The sequence below is a fragment of the Portunus trituberculatus genome, chromosome 35 (genome assembly GCF_017591435.1).
Source record: "Portunus trituberculatus isolate SZX2019 chromosome 35, ASM1759143v1, whole genome shotgun sequence".
NCBI lineage: Eukaryota > Metazoa > Arthropoda > Malacostraca > Decapoda > Portunidae > Portunus > Portunus trituberculatus.
In genome coordinates this window covers 3,547,604-3,570,103 of record NC_059289.1, presented here as the reverse complement: position 1 = coordinate 3,570,103, position 22,500 = coordinate 3,547,604, and the positions used below count along the sequence as shown (strand labels likewise).

The following is a 22,500-nucleotide window of genomic DNA, read 5'->3' as shown; positions in this document are numbered from 1 at the left end:
ATCATTTACTTTTCGTATTTATTCCTATTTCTGTATATCAATTTTCGTTGCAGCTTCATATATCAACGTGTTTCCCTTGGTTTTTTTTTTCTATTTTTTGTCTTTATATACTAACTTAACCTTTCTTTAGGCATCGTTTTTTGTCTCCTTCACTTTCTAGATTAATCTCTTCTTAGTTCCTTAATTTCCTGTATGAATCCTGTTTCAACCTTCTTATATTCATTTTGGGTCAAACTTTACGTAAATTTGTCCGTCTCTTTATTTATTCTCTATATTATATTTCCTTCACGAATTTTGTTTTCATGCTTCACTGAATTGATCCCGTTCTCTTATTTGAGTTACTGGTATTCAATCTATTTCTCTACGTTTCCACGATTTCTCTTGGGTCAAACTTCATTAAGACTTGTGCCTCTTTCTCTCTTGGTTGCTCTCATATTTCATTAACTTTCCCCTATGTTTTTTTTTATTTCTATCCTCTACTCTCTAAATTCTTTCCCTTCTGATACTTTAATTGCCAATATGCGCCCTATTTCTCTGCCTTTCCTCGATTCTTCTTTGATCTAACTTTGCTGGAAATGTTTTGTCAACACTTTTTTCTCTTAATCTTTTATTATCTTAACTTTCTCGTATGCAATTTTATTTGTAACATTTAATTTCTTAACTATTTTCCTCTTTTGTACTTACTTTCTTCGTTTACACATCTATTTTATTAAGTTTCCTCTCTGCATTCAACTTTACGCTCTAGGATATAAATTACTCTCTTTTTTGTACTTACTTTCCTTCGTTTACACACTTATTTTATTAACATTCCAAATTGCATTCAACTTCTAATCCTCGCTATCTAAATGATTCCCATTTTCTGTACTTACTTTCATCACCTATACACATCTTACGTCTCTATACCTCGAAAAAACTTTACTGAAACATCAAACCTTTGTCTCCTGCCTCCCTACGTTTCTCAATCCAAGTGGAGGCGGTGCTAAAATCTGCGAGGTGAGCGGCTCTGAGGGTGCAAGGCAAAGGACCAAGAGAATACGTGTGCAGGGAGATGGTGCTTGGATCTTCCTCTCCTCGTCTCAAATTATACCGTTCCGTAGCTCAGTGTTATATATTTGACGTGTTGGGAGGAGAAAGAGGGCAATATTACGGACTCGTCTAGGAATGGAATGCAGAAATAGTGATGTAGAAAAATTATGTTAGAAGGAATAGGAAAGAGAAATACTAGTAAAAGGATGAAGATATGTAAAAGGAGATAGGGAAGAAAAGATTATAAGAAAGAAAAGTATAGAAAAATATAGGACAAAATAGCAGAGAGGGAATATAAGAAGAGATGGAAGATGAGAAGTACAACATGAAGACAACTTGTTGTAAGAATATGTTTTAGAAAGAAAATTTTAAGAAAAGGCGATAAAGAAAGAGAGATGTGTAGAAAATAATAAAAGAAAATGAATAATATAGAGAAATAATATGAAAAAAAAAGGAAGATAAGAAACACATAGAGATAATTAAGATAAAGAGGATATCTAACAAGGCATAAAGAATAAAGAAAAAAGTAAACCAACAGAAGTATATAGAAAAATTACAGAAGATAGAAAAAATAGAAAAAAATATGAAGAAAGAGAGAAAATATGAAGAAAGAGAGAAAATATAAGAACATGATGAACTAACGCATACTACCACTTCTTACCTCCTCCGCCTCCTCCTCCTCCTCCTCCTCCTCCTCCTCCGCCTCAAGGCTCAAGATTTAACTCCCTCTCGACCCACTACTACTCAGAACGGCAGACATAAGACGAAAAGTAAACACAGCAGAGGAAGGAGGCAACTAGACCCCCTCCTCCCCACCCACATGCACCGCCACCCCACTCCCTCCCTCCGCCCTCAAGCCCAGCCGAAACGTTTGCCAAGATCCTATAGTGGGCGTGTGTTTACATGTGTGTGTGTGTGTGTGTGTGTGTGTGTGTGTGTGTGTGTGTGTGTGTGTGTGTGTGTGTGTGTGTGTGTGATCTCTCTACAGACGGATGATATTACGAAATGAACGTTAAGATAAGTACATGATTATTGAAGATATGGAAAAAAAAAAAAAGAGAATATAAGAGGAAATTTAAGAAATGAAAGCAGCAAAAAGGCCAGTTAGAGAGAGAGAGAGAGAGAGAGAGAGAGAGAGAGAGAGAGAGAAATTAAGACATACGTATAAAAAAAACATCACGAAACCAATACACTTACACACCCACACACACACACACACACACACACACACACACACACACACACACACACACACACACGCCTTAGACTCAACCCCCTTCCACACCCTTCACGTTTCAGACCCCAAGCCTCTAACACCTTTCAAGGACTCCCACTCTTCTCCCACCCTCCTCCTCCTCTTCCTCCTCCTCCTCCTCCTCCTCCTCCTCCTTCCTCCTCTCCTTTAAGTGTGGGCGGTCTAGCGCGGGCCATCAAGTTTCAAGAGACCGTACGAGACCTCTGCGCGGGACAGGCAAAAATATGAAAAATAAGGGAATAGGAGGAAAGAACCGCTTGAGAGGGGAAAAAAGAGGAAAGGGGAAAAAAACTAAAGAACGTAATCCTTTCTTGCAGAACTTGAAATGAGATGAGGGAGAATGGCAGGGAAATTTCCTTCTCTCTCTCTCTCTCTCTCTCTGTGTGTGTGTGTGTGTGTGTGTGTGTGTGTGTGTGTGTGTGTGTGTGTGTGTGTGTAATAGGCGTGTTCTTTTACATGAAGTTTTTTTTTTTTCTTTCTTATTCATTTAACTGTAATGTTTGGAGTTTGGAGATCTGGTTATTTTCGGTTATTTCTCTCTCTCTCTCTCTCTCTCTCTCTCTCTCTCTCTCTCTCTCTCTCTCTCTCTCTCTCTCTCTCTCTCTCTCTCTCTCTCTCTCTTTCTCTGTCTTACGTAATTTCTCGCCACTAGTTGTCATCCACACAAAAGTATCTTCCTCTTATCTACCAGAGAGAGAGAGAGAGAGAGAGAGAGAGAATGAGAGAGGGAGAAACACTAGTGACTCCACTCAGAACCAACGTGTTTTATCTATCACCATGCCTGATCTCCTCCACCTTCACCTCCTCCTCCACCTCCTCCTCCTCCTCCTCCTCCTCCTCCTCCTCCTCCTCCTCCTCCTGTCAAAATCTCTACGTCCTCTCCAGCTCCACTTGTACTCTGCTCCCACCAGACACACTGAGAGAGAGAGAGAGAGAGAGAGAGAGAGAGAGAAAGGCTGCGTGTGCAAAAAAAATAGTACTGAGAGCAAGAAAGAAAACGAGAAACCCATAATTGAAGTGTGTGTGTGTGTGTGTGTGTGTGTGTGTGTGTGTGTGTGTGTGTGTGTGTCGAGTTTTCTCCTTGTACTTTATTCGTCTCTTTATTCATGTGGTTTCAATTCCTTTCGTTTCTTCAATTATGTTCTTTCCTCTTCCTCATTTTCTTCCTCCTCTCTCCATCATCTTCTTCTTCCTCCTCCTCCTTCTCCTCCTCCATTCCGAAAACCGCCTAATAAGGTAATTCAGCTAAACTTTCTCATTACTTTAATTTTTCCATCTTTGCCTTGAAGGAATTATAAAGATTTCGCAGATTTTATCACCACCAAAGTGTTCTGGTCCCCGTTAAGAAATTCTCTCTCTCTCTCTCTCTCTCTCTCTCTCTCTCTCTCTCTCTCTCTCTCTCTCTCTCTCTCTCTCTCTCTCTGGTCCATTTATCTTACTTCCTTCTTTCTTTCACTCTCCGCCTTACAACTTTCCATTCCTTTTCCTCCTCTTCCTCCATACCTCTTAATTGTTCTTTTTTTTTTACTTATTTCTTCTCCTTCCTTCTCTTCCATGTCTTTTTCCTCCATTTCCTCTTTCTCCTTCCCGAATTCTCTCCCTCTTCCTTGTTCTCTCCTATCCTCATTCCTGTTCCCTCTCCCTCTATTCCCTTTCCTACTCCTCTTTCGCCATCTCTCCTCCTACTCCTTTTCCTCCTCCTCCTCTTCCTTCTCCTCTCCCCTTCCCACTCCTCCTTTCACTTTTCTCCTTCCCGCATTCCCTCTCTCTTTCTTGTTCTCTCTTATTCTCTTCCATTTCATCTCCCTCTCTTCACATTCTTCTCCTCCTCCACCTGTTCTCCTCCTCCTCCTCCTCCTCCTCCTCCTCCTCCTCCTCCTCCTCCTCCTCCTCCTCCTCCTCCTCCTCCTTCCTTCTGTCCTCATCTCATTGTTCTCCTCACTTAGAGTCAAGGAGGAACTAGCGACATTAGATGTTTAAATACCAATAAACACCCTTTAAAACACACACACACACACACACACACACACACACACACACACACACACACACACACACACACACACACACACACACACACACACACACACACACACACACACACACACACACACACACAGGAGAGGATCACGAGGCACACACGGCTGGCACTGAAGAGGGTCGTGGCCTGGCACTTGGAGGGACACTGGAGGTAAATGGTGTGCCTCGATATGCTGACGCGAGACACACAGAAGGAGAACTAGAATTTTTTTTAAGACTCAGACACACATACATACTCTCTCTCTCTCTCTCTCTCTCTCTCTCTCTCTCTCTCTCTCTCTCTCTCTCTCTCTCTCTCTCTTATAAAGGTCGAGTGTGGATGATTTTCTCGTGTTTCTTTCTTGTGTAATTGTCCGCTAGTGATTATTGAGTGAGTGGCGGGTGAGAGAGAGAGAGAGAGAGAGAGAGAGAGAGAGAGAGAGAGAGAGAGAGAGACAGACAGACAGACAGAAAGGCAGACATGAAGATATAAACGAATGGATAGTATGAAAGATAATAGACATACAAATAAGTAGATAGATAGACAGACACATAGACAGACAGAGATAAATATAATGATGATGACGATGATGATTCTACTACTACTACTACTACTACTACTACTACTACTACTACTACTACTACTACTACTACTTCTACTACTACTTCTACTTGATAACAACAACAACAACAACAACAGGTAAACTTACACGAATAAACTTTAGAAAATATTAAAAAGTACTAGCATGAAAATAATTGAGAGTAATTATATAGACTGACAAACAGACCAAACAAACTAACAAATATGAAACAATCCCAAAAAAACAAATAATAATAATAATAATTTAATCCACACCCACCACCAAAAAAACGAAAAAAAAAAAAACAAGGAAAAAAAAACACTCACGTAAGCAACTAAAAGAATTACACTCTTAATTTCCGAGAGAGAGAGAGAGAGAGAGAGAGAGAGAGAGAGAGAGAGAGAGAAAATGGAGCAAAAGGAAGACAAAAAGGACCTTAACTGACTAATGTTCCTTTCATCCCCATTGTAACCTTGTCTAATTCCCTTTTCTAGGCCGTGAAAAGGCGAGAAAGACGAATGACTAAGATAAGGAACGGAAGGAAGGGAAGGGAAGGGAAGGGAAGGGAAGGGAAGGCATGGGAAGGGAAAGGAAGGGGGATTGGAAGAGAAATTAAATGAAAGGAAGGGAAGGGAAGGGAAAGGAAAGGAAGGAAAGGGGAGGGAAGAGAAGGGAAGGCAAGGAAAGGCATGGAAAGGGAGGGGATGAGGAGGGAAGGGAAAGGAAAGAAAGGGAATGAAAAGTAAGGCAAGGCAAGGCAAAGCAAGGCAAGGCAAGGCAAGGCAAGGCAATGGAACTGGAAGAGGAGGAAGGAAAGGAATGAAAGGGAAGTGAAAGCAAGGAAAGGCAATGGAAAGAAAGGAAAGGGGAAGGGAAGGGAAGGGAAGGGAAGGCCTACAGTGACTCCTTGTATCCTAATCTTGGCTGTAGAGGCGTGTATCTAACGAAGAGAAGGACTGATGATAGGAGAAAAAAAAGGAGAATAGGAAGGAGAATGGAAAAAAATGCTTAGAAAATAGAAGAGAAGATAGATATAAGAAACAACGAAGAAGAGAAGAAAGACTAAATAAATGAATAGGTGAAAGACACGATGTATGGAATTTAAATAGAAAGAAGGAATTGGAGAGAATTAAATAGATGTGGAATGAATGAATTGCAGAAATAGAGGAAGAGAAGAGAAGTGAAACAGAGAAAAGGGAATACGACATAAAAAAAAGGGTGAATAATGGAATAAAGAAATAAAGAGAAGGGAAAGGAAGAAAAGAATAAGAAATACTGGAAGAAGTGGAAAGAAACATGAAAGAAAGAAGAATAAGAAAAAAAGGAAATAAAAAATAACAGCAACGAAAGAACAAAAGGAGGAAGATAAGAGGGAACTGAAGATGAAAGATGAGGAACAAGGGAATAACAATCGTGGAAAGCAAGAACAGAAATAAAGATAAAAACAAGAAATAAGAAAACGAAGGAAAAAATAAGAAAACGGGGTAGGAAAGCAAGGGACACACTAAACAAAAAAAGAGAGAGAGAGAGAGAGAGAGAGAGAGAGAGAGAGAGAGGAAGGATCGCAATAAAAAAAAGAACAAGGAAGTAAGGGAAGGAAAGAAAAAATAAAGGAAATGAAGGAAAAAACAAAGAGGAAGAGGAAGGCAGAGATAAAGAATTAAGGAGGAAGGAGTAGGAGAATGAGGGAGACGAGGAAGGAAAAGAGAAAGAGGAGATGGAGGAGAAAGAGAAAGGAAGAAGGATGGGAATGGGAAGATACACAGCGTGGGACGAAAGAGAGAGAGAGAGAGGAGAAAAAATCACGAGAGGAGTTTAAAATGAGAAGAGGATGAGAAAGAAAAAAGAACTCCAGACGTCTGAGGAAACTAGAACAGAGAGAGAGAGAGAGAGAGAGAGAGAGAGAGAGAGAGAGAGAGAGAGAGACGTGCAACTGAATTCTCGCCAAACATTACGTGCTTCTCCCCTCTTCTCTCTCTCTCTCTCTCTCTCTCTCTCTCTCTCTCTCTCTCCAGTAAGTTGCGTCCACTGAACCTCCAATTCCTCTTAAGGACGTTCGGAAATTTTTGAGTCCCCTGCAAGAGACAGTGATAGCTCTCTCTCTCTCTCTCTCTCTCTCTCTCTCTCTCTCTCTCTCTCTCACCCTCTCTTATTCCTAATCTTCTCTCGTTAATTTGAAACATAAACAATATTGTCAATCTCACATTTCTCGTCTTTCCTTACCATCATTCTCCTCTTAACATTATCTTCCCCCTTTCCTTCACTCTCATTCCTTATCCTTCTCTTCCATTATCTCACCTTCCCCTTGTAATCTGGAGATGTGGCAACGGAGCATCAGGACACAAATCAAAACAAACACGTTGCATATCAGCATCTCTTTTTCACATCACTAGTAGGTCAGTATTCAGAAACGCTTTCCTCTCTCACTACGACTATTTTCCAAGGCCACTGAGATGATTACCGGGGTTTTCAAGAGTGTTTTTATATTTAGTAGTGTAGAAATCTTGTCACTTTGCCTCTAGAACCGTAAAAACACCTTAAAAACTATTGTAAATTTAAATAAAGTCTTTTTGAATAGTGAAGGTGAAGCATAGAAAGGTTCGAGAATAATGTAGAAATCTTGTCACTCTGCCTCTAGAACCGTAAAAACACCTTAAAAATAGTGTACATTTAAATAAAGCCTTTTTTGAATACTGGAGGTGAAGCATAAAAGAGTTCGAGAACAATGTCGAAATCTTGTCACTCTGCTTCTAGAACCGTAAAAACACCTTAATCCCTTCACTACCATGACACGTTTCCATATTCATTCTGCTTACTATTTGGTGATTTTATACAGCTTAAGAAACTTATGTGGGGGATTAAAATAGTAAAGACTGTATCCATTAATCTTCTGACCTCCATAGACCCTTCCTAATATCAATAAAACGGTCTAATGGTACACAAATCTCAAAGTAAAACTGTGTCCCAGTATTGTAGAGGTTAAAAACTCGTGTAAATTTAAATAAAGCTTTTTGAAATAGTGGAGCTGAAGTATAGTGTTTGAAAATACGAGCCATACACTCATTCGGGGTTCACATCTATGCTTTCTGTTGCTTCTGCTGCTGCTGTCTTGTCTCACCTTCCCTGGCCTTGTTACCTTGCCCACCTGTTGCTCGTCGTGGCTGTCCTTGTCCTGTGCTAGATATTGCATGTGTTTCATATGTACGTACGTCAGCTGTTCTTTGTTCTTTATCTTGTATTATGTCGTGTCTGTGTTTTTCCTGTGTTTCTTCTTTTCGTTTTCTTTGTTCATCTTGTTTCTTTTTTTTCTTTTGTGTTTGAGTGATGAGTTTTTTGTTTCTTGTTTTTTTTTTTTTACGTGTTTTCTCTTTCCTGTCTCCTTGTTCTGTCTTTCCTCGTGTTTCCTTCTCCTTCTCCTTCTTCTTCTTCTTCTTCTTCTTCTTCTTTCTTGCGCTTCCATGCTCTAGTCTTTGTTGATGGACTTTCTTCTTTCCTTTCCTTCCTTCCTTCCTTCCTTCCTTCCTTCCTTCCTTCCTTCCTTCCTTCCTTCTTTCCTTCCTTCCTTGCTTTCATTTATTCTCCCTCGATTCTCCCTCCCGTCTTCCTTACTTTTCTTCTTCTTGGTGTACGTAGTCTTTGATGACGAACCTTTCTTACCTTCTCTTCTTCCTTCCTTTCATTTCTCTCCCTTTAATGTTCTGTCCTGCCTTCTTCTCCTTCTTCTTCTTCTTCTTGCTCTACCTTGTCTTTGATGATAAACCTTCCTTGCTTCCTTCCTCTCCTGCTTCCTTCACTCCTTCATCCACTTTCTTTTCTTGTTTTCCCTCTTTCCTTCCTTCCCATTTTGTATTTTCTAATTCTAATTTTTTTTTCAATTTTCTTTCACTTTTACTGATTATGTAGTTTTCGCATTTTTCTTCCATCTCGCATCTTTTCTTTCCTTCCTTCTTTATTTATTTCTTTCTTTGTATCCTTTCTTCTTGCCGTCCTTCAATTTTTTCTATCTTTTCCCTATTCCTTCCTTCCTTGTTTCTTTCCTTCCTTTCTTCATTCCTTCTCTTTTTTTCTTTACTCGTATCATTTAGTTTTGTTTTCGTCCTTCAATCTTTCCTTCCCTCTTTACTCTATTCATTCCTTCCTTGTTTATTTCCTTCCTTCCATAACTCATTTCCCGCTTCTTTAGGGTTCTGTCTTTCCACGTTCTCCTTGTTTGATTTTTTTTTTCCTTCCTTGCTTGCTTCATTTTTTTTTCCTTTATTTTTTGAGAGATGTGAGTGTTTCCCTTATTGTGGCCCTCCCGTGTGGCGCCCTTGGTCTCGTCTCTTGGTTGGAGGGGCGGCGCTTTCCCCCTTGCCTCGTGACGCCTTCAGGGCAAGGAATATGCGTCACGCGGCAGGGTTAATAAGTTTCAGTTAATTAAATAAGTTCGTTGCATTTTTCTCCCCTCTCCGTTTTCATCATCGTCTTCTGTTCTTTATCCGGTATATTTTTTCTTTTTTTTCTTTTTTTTTAAGAGTTCCCTTCAGTTTGATCTGTAGTCCTCGGCTCTTTCTTTGGCCTCCTTCTCCTCCTTCTCCACCTCTTCATTCTCCTCCTTTCGCTGCTCCTCCTCATCATCTCCTCTCATCTTCTCCTCTTCCTCTTCTCTCATTCTCATAGTTCTGTTTTTTTTCTCATCTTCTTCCTCTTCTCTCATTATCCTTCTCCTTTTCTCTCATCCTCTTCCTTCTCTGTCATCCTCCTTCTTCTTCTTCTCTTCCATCTTCTTCCTCCCACTTCTTCTCTTCTTATCCTTCTCCTTCTCCACTTCTCTCGTTCTCATAGTTCTTCTGTTTTTTTCATCATCCTCCTCTTCTTTCATTATCCTCCTCCTTTTCTCTTATCCTTCTTCTCTCTCATCTTCCTCCTCTTCTCTCTCCTTTTTCGTCTTCCTCCTCCCACTTTTTCTCTTCTTATTTTGTCTATGTTTTTATTATTTTTTCCCCATTTTTCTCATTGTATATTTAGTGCAGAACTCAGAAACATTCCCCACCTTATGAGAACCAACATGTCTGCTGCTGTTTGTTCTTCCTTTGAATTTCTTCCTTTGTTCTTCTCTTGTTCTTCTTTTTTTTCTTCTTCATCTTCTTCTTCTTTTCTTCTTCCTCTTTCCTCCTCCTCCTCCTCCTCCTCCTCCTCCTCCTCCTCCTCCTCCTGATCTTCCTCCTCTTCGCCACAAGTTTGCTGTTAAACTGCGGACGCTCCCTCAGCAGTTTCAGATTCTGAGGTTTTGATGTATTGACTCCTTCAGATCCTTCTTCCGTGTCTTTTTCTGCCCTTCTCTCACCTCCTCCTGTGCCTGCTCCTCCTCCACGTGCTGTCCTCACCTCCTTCATGCGTCACATCCTCCCCCTTCTCCCCCTCTCATCTCGGCGCCTCATCAGCTGTCAAGGACACATTTCCTCCCCACTAAGCTCCCTGCGATCCTTCGACTCAATATTTACCCGGAGCTTCCCCAGGCCACGAGGATGACGCCAAACATGCCTCCTGGTGGGGAGAGATTGGAACACGGCCCACTGGTACTTGGAAACGAAACTCCGAGCCTTCCTTCCTTTCTCTCGCCTTCTTCTCTCGCTACGACAATTTTCCAAAAGCCACAGACAAACTAGGCGGGTTTTCAAGACAGTTTCCCCTTTTTGTATACTAGAAATCTTACCAATCCATCACCAGAATCATACAAAATACTCTCAGAAACATGTATATCTTCAGCTGGAGCCTTTGGAAAGTAGTGATGGTGAGAGAGAAAAGCGTTTCAAAATACAGGTTTCTCTCTCTCTCTCTCTCTCTCTCTCTCTCTCTCTCTCTCTCTCTCTCTCTCTCTCTCTCTCTCTCTCTCTCTCTCTCTCCTCAACCACTTTTACGTCTCATACTCCTCCTACTCCTCGTCTACCTCCAGTTCTTTCATTCTCTTTCTCTCCTTCTTTCTCTCCAACACCCTTACTTCTTCCTCCACCGGTCCTTCCTCTCTCCCTCTCTCCCTCTCTCCCCTCACTCCATCTCGGGCGCAGGACGTAAAGAAATGAGGAAGAAAAAGAGGGAAAGGAGGAAGGCGGCGAGAAAGGGGATGTGAATGTGGTGAGCTCGTTTGGGTGGAATTGCACAGGTGAGTTTGCTCGTCCACCTGTGAAAGGCGTGTAATTCTGAATGCACGTGGATTTGATGGTTTTTATGCAGTGTATGGAGACGATGGTGGTGGTGGTGGTGGTGGTGGTGGTGGTGGTGGTGGAGTGAGGGAGTGAAAATGTATGTGATGTGATGCAATATATATTTTTTTTGCTTAGTTTGATTGTGTGTGGTTTTGTTGGTGGGGTAGGATAGTGAGGATTTCTGATCTCTACATACATACATACATACATACATACATACACACAAGACAGGAATTTATCTCTGATTGGGAAACAGAAAAAAAATTGGTATAACACAATATATTCCTCTCTAGTTTCTTGGTGAGAATTTTTAATGTGGGAATAGAAAACTGAGGGTATTTAATCTATATATTATCATATACATGTACAAATAGTCAAAATATAGTCAGGAAATTCTGTCTTTGATAAGGAAAGATAGAAAAAAACTGTGGTATAATGCAATATATTCCTTTCTAGCTTCTTGTTGATTTTTCTTTAATAAGGTAATAGAAAACTTTAATAAGGTAATAGATATATATATATATATATATATATATATATATATTATCACATACATGTACAGATAGTCAATATATAGTCAGGCAATTCTCTTTTAACCCCTTCAAGACTGAAACACATTTTTACCTTGAGATTTGTGTACGATTAGACCATTTCATTGATATTAGGAAGGATCTATGGAGATCAGAAAATTAATGGCCGCAGTCTTCACTATTTCACTCCCCACTTGAGTTTCTGAAGCTCTATAAAATCACCAAATAGTAAGCAGAATGAATATGGCAACGCGTCATGGTACTGAAGGGGATAAACGGTAAAGAGAAAATGATGTGATATGATCCAGTTATTTCTATTTAATTTCTTTCTGATTTTGTTGGTGAGGAGAAAGAACAGTAACGATAATCTGAACCATACATCCATAAATACATAAATACATACATACATACATACATACATACATATATGCATAAGATTCAAGGTATTATTAGGAAATATATTCTCTCTTAAACATTTATAGTTAAGGCCATTTAATAGCTACAAAACTCTCCATTTCATTTAACGAGACATGTACAGATACTCTTATATACACGCTGTGTTGTGTGTGTGTGTGTGTGTGTGTGTGTGTGTGTGTGTGTGTGTGTGTGTGTGTGTGTGTGTGTGTTGTTTAACTCTCGGTAAGTTCGGTAAAGTTTAAGTGTTCGTAAGATGAGAATTTTATTACATTACGTCCTGGGAAAATAACACACACACACACACACACACACACACACACACACACACACACAGAGAGAGAGAGAGAGAGAGAGAGAGAGAGAAATTATCCTCAAGAAAATCGTTATACAAAATTGTTTAATGTATTTTTTTCACGTAATAATTGTTTCGTAATAGATACACAAATGGTAAACACAAATCTCTCTCTCTCTCTCTCTCTCTCTCTCTCTCTCTCTCTCTCTCTCTCTCTCTCTCTCTCTCTCTCATTCCATCTACCTACATCCAACCCATCATTTTTCTGCCCTCCTCTTCCTCTCCTTTATTCCTTCCTCCTCCTTCTTTCATCTTTTCCTTCGCTTGACCCTTGTTGACCCATAAACCATGGCGGCCGTGGAGTTTTTTTACTAGATGAGGAGGAGGACGAAGAAGAAGAGGAGGAGGAGGAGGAGGAGGAGGAGGAGGAGGAGGAAGAAGAAAAAGAAGAAGAAGAAGAAGAAGAAGAAGAAGAAGAAGAAGAAGAGGAGGAGGAGGAGGAAGACGAAGAAGAAAAAAGTTGATGAAGAAGAAGAAGAAAAAAGATGATGAAGAAAAAGAAGAACAAGAACAAGAACAAGAAGAAGAAGAAGAAAAAAGTAGATAAGGAAGAAGAAGAAGAAGATGATGATGATGATGATGATGATGATGATGATGATGATGAAAAAGAGAAAAAAAAGATGAAGAAGAAAAAGAAGAAGAGGGAGAAAAAAGAGGAAGAGGAAGAGGAAGAAGAAAAAGAGGGAAGAGTAGGTGTTTCTGTTTCTGAAGGGATGAGGAAAGAGAGAAAATGAAGAGAAAATATAAATCTTTATGTATCTAAATTTCTTTTTCTCTTCTTTTTCTTTTCCTTTTTATCTTTTTTTATTTACGTGTGTGGAAAAAATAGGGTTCATGCATTTTGAAGGGTCAATATATAGCAAGAAATGGATATAGAACTGAAAATGGATAAATGATATGTTTGCTGTGTGTGTGTGTGTGTGTGTGTGTGTGTGTGTGTGTGTGTGTGTGTGTTGAAATGTGTGAGATTTTAGTATCGTATATTCTCTCTCTCTCTCTCTCTCTCTCTCTCTCTCTCTCTCTCTCTCTCTCTCTCTCTCTCTCTCTCTCTCTCTCTCTCTCTCTCTCTCTCTCAAACCACTAACTTCCACCAATGTATATTAAAACAACACTTTTTTTCCTGCATTTTTCCTTCCTTTTTTTTCCTTCTCTTCGTTCAGTTTTCCCAGGTGTTCGTGTCGTCAGCTGTTCTAATTTGGTAAACACAGTCATTTGTTATCGATCAGAGCGCGTCACACCACGAAATGATGAACGATTAGAGTATTTTCCCTTCATTTATCTACCTCACCTTTACCTGAGGCATTATTTTCTATCCTATCTTCACCCTTAACATCACCTGTCCCTCTCTCTCTCTCTCTCTCTCTCTCTCTCTCTCTCTCTCTCTCTCTCTCTCTCTCTCTCTCTCTCTCCATGACCCTTAATTCATCGTGTCTTAAGTGCCAAATTTGAACGTTTTTTGCCTCCCTCGTGTTAAATTTTCCGCCGTTGAAGTAGAGAGAGAGAGAGAGAGAGAGAGAGAGAGAGAGAGAGAGTTAATTTTGGGCTGTGTTATTTTCTTCCATTGCTATATTGCGTTCTCTCTCTCTCTCTCTCTCTCTCTCTCTCTCTCTCTCTCTCTCTCTCTCTCTCTCTCTCTCTCTCTCTCTCTCTCTCTCTCTCCATAATGTTTTGCACTTTTCCTCTTCCTCCAGTCCCTCCTTTCTTCCTTCTTTCCTGCAAGCTCTCTAAGAACGCTTGCTTTTTTTTTCCCTCCCTTCACTCCTTCCCTCCTTCCCTCCTTTCCTCCTTCCCTCCCCTCACTCCTCTCTTCCCTCCCTCCGGCCCTCCTCGTTACCTCCATCTCGTATCCACATCACGTCACTCCCCCATTTCTTCCTCCGCCTAACAACCTCACTTCTTCCACCTCATCTCTCTCCCTCCTATTGCAATCTACACCTCCTCCTCTTCCTCTTCCTCTTCCTCTTCCTTTTCCTCTTCCTCTTCCTCCTCTTCCTCGTCTTTGATCTCTTCTTCTCGGTTTTCCTCCTCGTCTTCTTCTTCTTCTTCTTCTTCTTCATTTTCTCCTCGATGTCTTCTTCCTCCTACTCTTCCTTCCTTAGAGTCTGTTGCTGTTTGGGCTTCCTTTGTATTCCTTTGCAGTCTTCTCTTATTCTTCTTCCTTACCACTTCTTCCTCGTTCTTCTTCACCTTTTTTTTATATCTTTTCTTTTCTTCTCAATATCATCACTATCACTATTTCCTTCATTTTTCCCCCTCGTACTCTCCACTTCCTCCTTCATCAACTCTCCTCCTCCTCCTCCTCCTCCTTCTCCTCCTCCTTCTACGCCACTTCGTCAACCAACCCTCCCCCACCACCCAGTCCCCATCAACCACCACCACCACCACCACCACCACCTTTAAAAGCCACTGCGGAAACTCTTGACCTCAGAAGGTTTGGGGGGGAGGGAAAAAGTTCATTATTTTTCACAACGCTTGGAGGAAAAATTGGCCTGCATTTTCTTTCCCGCCCGCCGCCACTTACGTCCCGATTTTCCCGCCGGCAAGTGGACGGAACCGAGACAGCAGTGAACCGAAGCTTTGAAATCGCCATTCGAGTCAATGAACCCCCACGAATCTTTGAGGCCAGCTGTGTGAGTTCGGTTCCCCGTTTCCCCCTTCTCTCTCTCTCTCTCTCTCTCTCTCTCTCCAAATTGGCAAAACGTAGGACAAGCCAGCCACTGAACGAGAGAAAGGAGAGAAGGAGGAAGGAGAGGAAGGAGAGAAAGGGAATAGGACATGTAGGGAAAGAAAGAAGCAGAGATGAGGTAAGAAGTAAGGGTTGTAGAAGGAATGAAGGAAGGAAAGAGAGGAGACAAAGATTGATAAAGATAGATGGAGTGAGACGGAAAGAAACGAAAAAAGAATTGAAGGAAAGGTAAAAAGAATAAAGAGGTAAAGAAAAGAAGGAAGCTAGAAAAGTAGGTAAGATGAAGGATAAAAATAGAAATGGAGAGAGAGAGAGAGAGAGAGAGAGAGAGAGAATGCTACGTAAAGAAAGTATTGGAATGATAGGAAAAGGAAAATAGGGAAAACAAAATAAAAAAGAAGGAATTAAGAGAAGAAAAGTAAGAAGGATGATAAAAGTAGGAAAAAAAGGAAAGAAAATACGTGAAGAAAATGTTATGAGCGGAGGAAAGGGAAGAAGGAAACGGGATATGGAGGAAAAGGGAGAGTAGGAGGAGTAGGAGGATTAGTGTACTGTGTATCTACTCCTTTGTCATTAACATTGGTAGATCGAGCCATAAAAGTAGAAATATGACGCGGTGGTGAAGGAACGCTGGTGTGTGTGGGAGGATGCTCTAAAATTTCCTCTTTCCTTCTTCTTTTTTTCCCCTTTTTATACATTCCCCCTTATCTCGTGTACTTTCAGCGTAGTGTTTTGTATTTTTCTTATTCTCCTCCTTTACCTCTTTCTCTTCCTCTTCCTCCTTCTCTTAGATAGTCTCGTAAAGACCAACAAATCTGCTGCTGTATCTCCTTCCTTTTGTGTTATTTTGTGTCGTTTTCATCCTCCTTTCCCCCCTCCCTTTCACTTCCTCCTCCTCCTCCTCCTCCTCCTCTTCCTTTTCCTCCTCCTCCTGCCATCTGCCATCAAGATATTACACGTACCGAAAAAAATGGTTCTAATCGGCGCATCACTTCAACTTTCTGTGAGGCTGGACGTGTTATGGTGGCTATCTCCTGTACTGTGTCATCTTGTAATGGTGGTGGCTGGTGGTTGTGCTGATGGCCGTACTAGTGGTGGTGGTGGTGGTGGTGGTGGTGGTGTGTCCTGGTGTTGTGGGATATGATAGGTTCGGTTATATATCTAGAATGTTTTTATTTTTGTTTACTTTTATTTTTTTTTTTTTTTTTTTTTTTTTTTTTTTTTTTTGAATATGTGAAAAGTTGGTACAGAGTTGATTTTTTTTTTTTTTTTTTTTTTTTTTTGGGGTGGAGTTCCTTGTTTAACCCCTCCAGTACTGGGACGCATTTCTACCTTTAGTTTTGGCTATGATTAGACGATTTGATTTACCTTAGGAAAGAGTTTGTGGTGGTCAGAAGTTTAATGGCGAGAGTCTTCACTATTTTAATCCCCACGTGAGTTTCTGAAGTTGTGTAAAATCACCAATCAGTAACCAGAATGAAGAGGGAAATGTGTCACGGTACTGAAGAGATTAATAAGTGATGGGTGTGTTGTGTGTGTGTTTGCAGTTCTTTTATTGGTGTTTTTTAGTGTGTGTGGCCAGAAAAGTTGCTAGAAAGGTTTATTTTAGGCAGGTTTCATTTGTTTGCAGTGCTTTTTTCTGTATCTTTTAGTGTTTATTACCTGGAGAGTTGTCAGATGTATTATACTGTTAGTGAAGTGTTAGTGTTAGTGTTTAAAGTAGATAATATTGTAGGTTTTATACATATACATATCTTAATTATTTTCTTTTTTATTCAATCGTATTTATTCATTTATTTATTCATTTATCTATTTCTAAAGATCTCGTTTAGGAATTTGCTAGACACGTTCATATATTTTGGTCGAGTCTTTGGTTTAAGTATTATTTCATTTTCCTTTTCTCATTTTACTCTTTTTATCATGTGAGTGAGAAAAAAAAAAGATATTATTTCTTCTGCCTTCTTTCTTTTCATGAGTTATCTTTATATCTATTTCTCTCTTTCATTTTTGCAATATTGTATCTTTTCTTTCAATACTCCTTCCCAGTTTCTTTCTTCCCTTACCATCTGGTCAATAAACTACTTATCTCCGTCTATAACTCTTCTGTCATCTCTCTCTCTCTCTCTCTCTCTCTCTCTCTCTCTCTCTCTTCGTTTCTGCCATATTCAACTTCATTTTTTGGATACTCCTCCCATCCTTATTCCTTTCACCTCCTTCCATCGAGCCAATAGAGTCCTGATACTGCAGCTATTACTGAAACAAAGGACATAATAAGGAGGAGGAAGACTTCATCCCACTCCCCCATTAGCCGCACAAAGGATTTAATCATTTAGAAGAAAGTACAGATCCTTCTTTTAACTTTAATTCCTTTTCGTTTTCTTCTTTTTTTCGACATTCTTTACATTCTTCTTTTTTTGTGTGTGTGCATTTATTTTTTTTATGTTGTTGGTTTACTTGGTTTTTTCTTTGTAGTTTTGTTTTGTTCTTTTGCTAATGGTGTGTGTGTGTGTGTGTGTGTGTGTGTGTGTGTGTGTGTGTGTGTGTGTGTGTGTGTGTGTGTGTGTGTGTGTGTTCCGCAATTTTTCCTTATCATACACCACAAGAAAAATTAACATCATTTGTCACATCCTAACAGACACACACACACACACACACACACACACACACACACACACACACACACACACACACACACACGCACGGACACTCCATTAGTCAGGGGTCGTAATGATGTTTTTGTCACCCAGCATTGGTCAACACAAAAGGAGCCCACAAAACCACAACATTACGACGCATAAACCCACACCAATTGTCCTCCTGCTCTCCCCCACTCTCTCTCTCTCTCTCTCTCTCTCTCTCTCTCTCTCTCTCTCTCTCTCTCTCCTCTTGTCTTTTCCTTTACCGTCTCTGTTTTCTTACCTAAACTGACTCTAACTACCCCGAAGTAGATTGTGAGTACGAATTAGTTCACACACACACACACACACACACACACACACACACACACACACACACACACACACACACACACACACACACACACACACACACACACACACAAGCAACACTCTTTCCCCTTCTCTTTATTGAAACACGAACCTGAAGATCTTAACGTAAATACTTGAACGGAATAATCTCCTCGACACACCATGAAGCAGATTACTATACCCTTGTAAAGAGAGAAGAAGGTAAAGAAAACGAACTGATGTTGCTACAGTCACACACAAAAAGCCCCATCTGCAGTACTCGCTTCTGATTGTCTGGTAGTCTTCTTTCAGTCTTAGATGCATTTATCTTCTCACTGTCTTAATATCGAGGGGGAAATTAGTATGTGTCTGGATGAAAGAAAGAATCATACATAGTCATAGATAAATGTGGGATAATCTTTCGTACTCATTTCCTCTGTTTTGAACCATTTTTTCCTCAATTTTGTCCTCTGTCCTCTAAAAATCGAAGGAAAAAAATGAATATGAATGATAAGAGTGATTCCTTTTCGTAATGTAATCACTTATACTCATTTCCACACCATTTACAATTTTCCCTTCAGCCTTAACTCCTTTGATCACCTCACGGTCTTAAAATACAGAGAAAAAGAGAATATAGACATGAAAAGACTACGGGAGATTTCTTTTCTGTTGGTCTTCACTGTATCGTAGGAGCCAAAAAGTGCAAGAGGCAACAGGTACTCACCCTTTGGGACGTAACCCATAGACGGGACCTTGGAGGGCGAGTCTGGCACCAGCGTGGCCGAGACGTGGCTCCAGTTGTCCGCGTTCCTCCTCATCTTGCCTGGCGAAGGAGAGGACAGTGGTGATAAGCAGAGAGGGTAATGATAATATGACACTATACAGCAAAGATAAAGGAGAAGAAAGAGTCGTAAGCTGAACATTTTATAATAGAGAGAGATTAATATTCTTAAAGATAGTGGTGCTTTTATTTTTTTTACCTTCTCATGTTGTCTGGGGAAGGAGAGGGCAGTGGTGATAAACAGAGAGGATAATGACAATGCTAATTCAAAGATGAAATGTACTGAAAGGAGAAGAGTTTTAAAGGCTGGCAGGAAGCAATCGAGAAGGAAACGTTAGAAAAAAGAAGTTATAAGCTAAGAATTTTGACGTAAAGAGAGGTGTTTAAGTAATTCAGATAAAAGAAAAGGCGGATCTATTTAAGCAAGAGTTGATGTACAAAGAAAGGATTCGTAAAAAAGTCATAAGCTAAGAATTTTTTGTGTCATGAAGGTGAATATTCTTAAAAATAGAGGTGTTTAGGTCAGCAAAATGAAAAAAAAAAAAAGATTATATTGAAGTAAAATGAGGGAGAAGCGAAAGTTAGTAAAAAGAATACGAAACTGAATATTAGAACCACGACGATGATGATGGAAAAAAACGGAAAAGATAGTGGTGAGAGAAAAAATGGTGATGGTGGAGGATGGTGACGGAAAGGATGTTGAGTGGCAGAAGATGATGAATGAGGACACATGAGGCACTAATGAGGAAGCGAGGACAAAGAAGGGACGAAATAAGCGATAATGAAACACGAGGACAGGAAAATATAGGAGAAGAAGAAGAAGCAAAACAAAGAAATAAGGTCAAAACTCATTTTCTTCTTTATCATACATTCCAAAAACTCCTTAAAAGTCACCTTGAAATTAATCATTTGGGACGAAGAGAGCGAGGAGGAGGAAAAAGAGGAGAAAAATAATGTGGCTTTTCTTGCATGATTAAAACAATGATTAAAGGGATCCAGGATTAAATGGCTTGGCGTAATGTTTGGCTCTCCCATATACCATCATACATAATCAGCATAATCCACGGCAAGGGTATAATTGCTATGGGTTTTCTTGTATAGTTATGTCATGCGAGGCTGGTCATGTAATATGCATTTTGTTATATACATCATTAGTCTAATCAGTGAACCAAATATTAAAATGTCATCCGCGTTTCACTCTCTCTCTCTCTCTCTCTCTCTCTCTCTCTCTCTCTCTCTCTCTCTCTCTCTCTCTCTCTCTCTCTCTCTCTCTCTCTCTCTTGATGTATTAACTTATTAGCGGCAATATGAAGCTTTTTTTATTATATTTTTGTACAGAGTTGTCAATGTAATTATCGCCACGGTGCCTTGAAATGTTTGAGATGCGTTCATTCTTTTATTCATTTTTCTTTTTTCTTCGTCTGTTAATTTTGTTTTGTTTGTTAATTTCTAGGAGTATACATTGCGTTGCATGTTGAAAATTAGCATGAGAGAGAGAGAGAGAGAGAGAGAGAGAGAGAGAGAGAAACTTTGTAGGATACATAAGGAGTTCAACGTTGAGAAGTGGAAAGAGGAGGAGGAGGAGGAGAATTAGGAGCAGAAGTAGGAAGAAGTTCTAGGAGAGGATACGAGGATAAGAGGAAGGGAAGAGGAGAGGAGACAAGAAAGAGGGGAGGAGGGAGTGAAGGAGAGAAGAGGGAGAGAGGGAGAATGAAGTCTAGGTGGCCATTTAGAGGTGTCTATGAGAGCAAAGTCAACAGTATTAACGCCCTTGCCGATATAAGGAATCACAAAGGAACACAGAGGAAGAACAAGTAGCTGTTAATCTGTCCGCACTAAAAGAAGGAAAGGGAGTTTTTGTGTAAGAGTGTCATTGGCCTACGGTAAAAACACAGTGGGGAAAAAAAAATTTATTAGTGTGTCCGTTCCCAAAAACTTGCCGAACACAGGAAATCAAGTAACGGAGGATAGATGTCTTGAAACCTTCCTCATCTAATAGTTCTATTCATAGGAAGGTGGAAATACAGAACGTTCACTGGGGTGTCAGTTCCTTACAAAACCCGCTGAACATAGAAAATCGAATAACAGTGAATAAGTGTCTTTAAATCTTCCTTTTCAAATAGTTCTAGTCAAAGGAAGGTGGAAATACTGAAGCATGAAGTTCTAAAGCTCACCAGAGAAAGGCATGAATGACTGAGAGTACTTTTTCGCTATTAAATCAGAGAGTTGGATGAAATATGAGTAAGATAAAGTGTAAAAGTTAGATGCAGTGAGAGCACGGGAAGAGTGGAGGCATGCTGTTAGAAGTAGAAAGATCAGAAGAGTATCCAGCATGAAGATAGCGATAAAAGATAACAAGAGATGAAACACTGCTGAGATAAGAAAGATATTGAAGACAGTCAGTTAGAGAAGAGAAGTTGATAAGACGAAAAGATGTTGATTCCTTTGTATCTATATGAGCGCTGTTAATGGAACCCGTCCCCCCCCAGTCCCTTTTCAATTTAACCCCTTGAGTACCATGACGCGTCTCCATATTTATTCTGCTTAGTATTTGGTGATTTCATACAACTTTAGAAACTCTTGTGAGAATTAAAATAGTGAAAACTGTTGCCATTAATCTTCTGACCTCCATAGACCCTTCCTAATGTCAATAAAATGGTCTAATCGTACACAAATCTCACAGTGAAAATGTATCCCAGTATTGAAGGGGTTAAATATACTTCATACATGGAGAGATAAGATCCCCTGTACAGTGTTAGTAGTTACGGCCGAGAAAATTTGTTTGTGTTATAGTGGCGTTGTAAAGAAAATAGAATGGAAACGAGTAATGGTGGGGCTTCTCATGTTAGAAGTAGTAGTAGTAGTAGTAGTAGTAGTAGTAGTGGTAGTGGTAGTAGTAGTAGTAGTAATAGTACTAGTAATACTAGTAGTAGTAGTAGTAGTAGTAGTAATAGTAGTAGTAGTAGTGGTAATGGTAATAGTAGTAGTAGTGGTGGTGAAAAGTAAGTAGTAGTGGTAGTAGTAATGGTGGCAGTGATGGTGGTGGCGGTGGTGCTAAGGTGGTGGCAGTGGGTGGTGGCAGCAGCAGGTGGTGGTGGCAGCAGCAGCAGCAGCAGGTGCAGTGGTGCAGCAGCAGCAGTGGTGGTGGTGGTGGTGGTGGTGGTGGTGGTGGTGGTGGTGGTGGTGGTGGTAGTGTGGCAGCAGCAGCAGCAGCAGTGGTGTGGTGGTGCAGTGGTGGTGGTGGTGGTGGCAGTGGTGTGTAGTGGTGGTGGTGGTGGTGGTGCAGTGGTGGTGGTGGTGGTGGTGGTAGCAGTGGTAGCAGTGGCAGTGGTGGTGCAGCAGCAGCAGTACCAGTGGTAGCAGCAGCAGCAGCAGTAGCAGCAGTAGTAGTGGCAGCAGTAGTAGTAGTAGTAGTAGTAGTAGTAGTAGTAGTAGTAGTAGCAGTAGTAGCAGTAGTAGCAGTGGTAGTGGCAGTGACGTTTGAGTAACGAAACCCTACAGAAAAATTATCCACATGAGTGACCTTTCAGAAGACCACGATCAATACACACACACACACACACACACACACACACACACACACACACACACACACACACACACACACACACACACACACACACACACCACCACCACCACCACCACCACCACCATCATTCCACCACCACCTGTTGCCTTTTCCACGTTCTAATGATCTTGCAA

General features: G+C 40.4%; 1 protein-coding gene across 6 annotated transcripts in view; it reads right to left on the bottom strand.

Moving 5' to 3' along the window:
* The window catches only part of LOC123513073 (mechanosensory protein 2-like), a 738,351-nt gene that overhangs the window by 713,966 nt on the left and 1,885 nt on the right, over window positions 1–22,500 (bottom strand). For all 6 annotated transcript variants that reach the window (XM_045269921.1, XM_045269922.1, XM_045269916.1 and 3 more), the window contains exon 2: window positions 18,742–18,840. In XM_045269921.1, coding sequence (XP_045125856.1) covers window positions 18,742–18,835 — 94 coding nt within the window. In that variant the 5' untranslated portion in view covers window positions 18,836–18,840. The remainder of the gene's footprint in view (window positions 1–18,741; window positions 18,841–22,500) is intronic.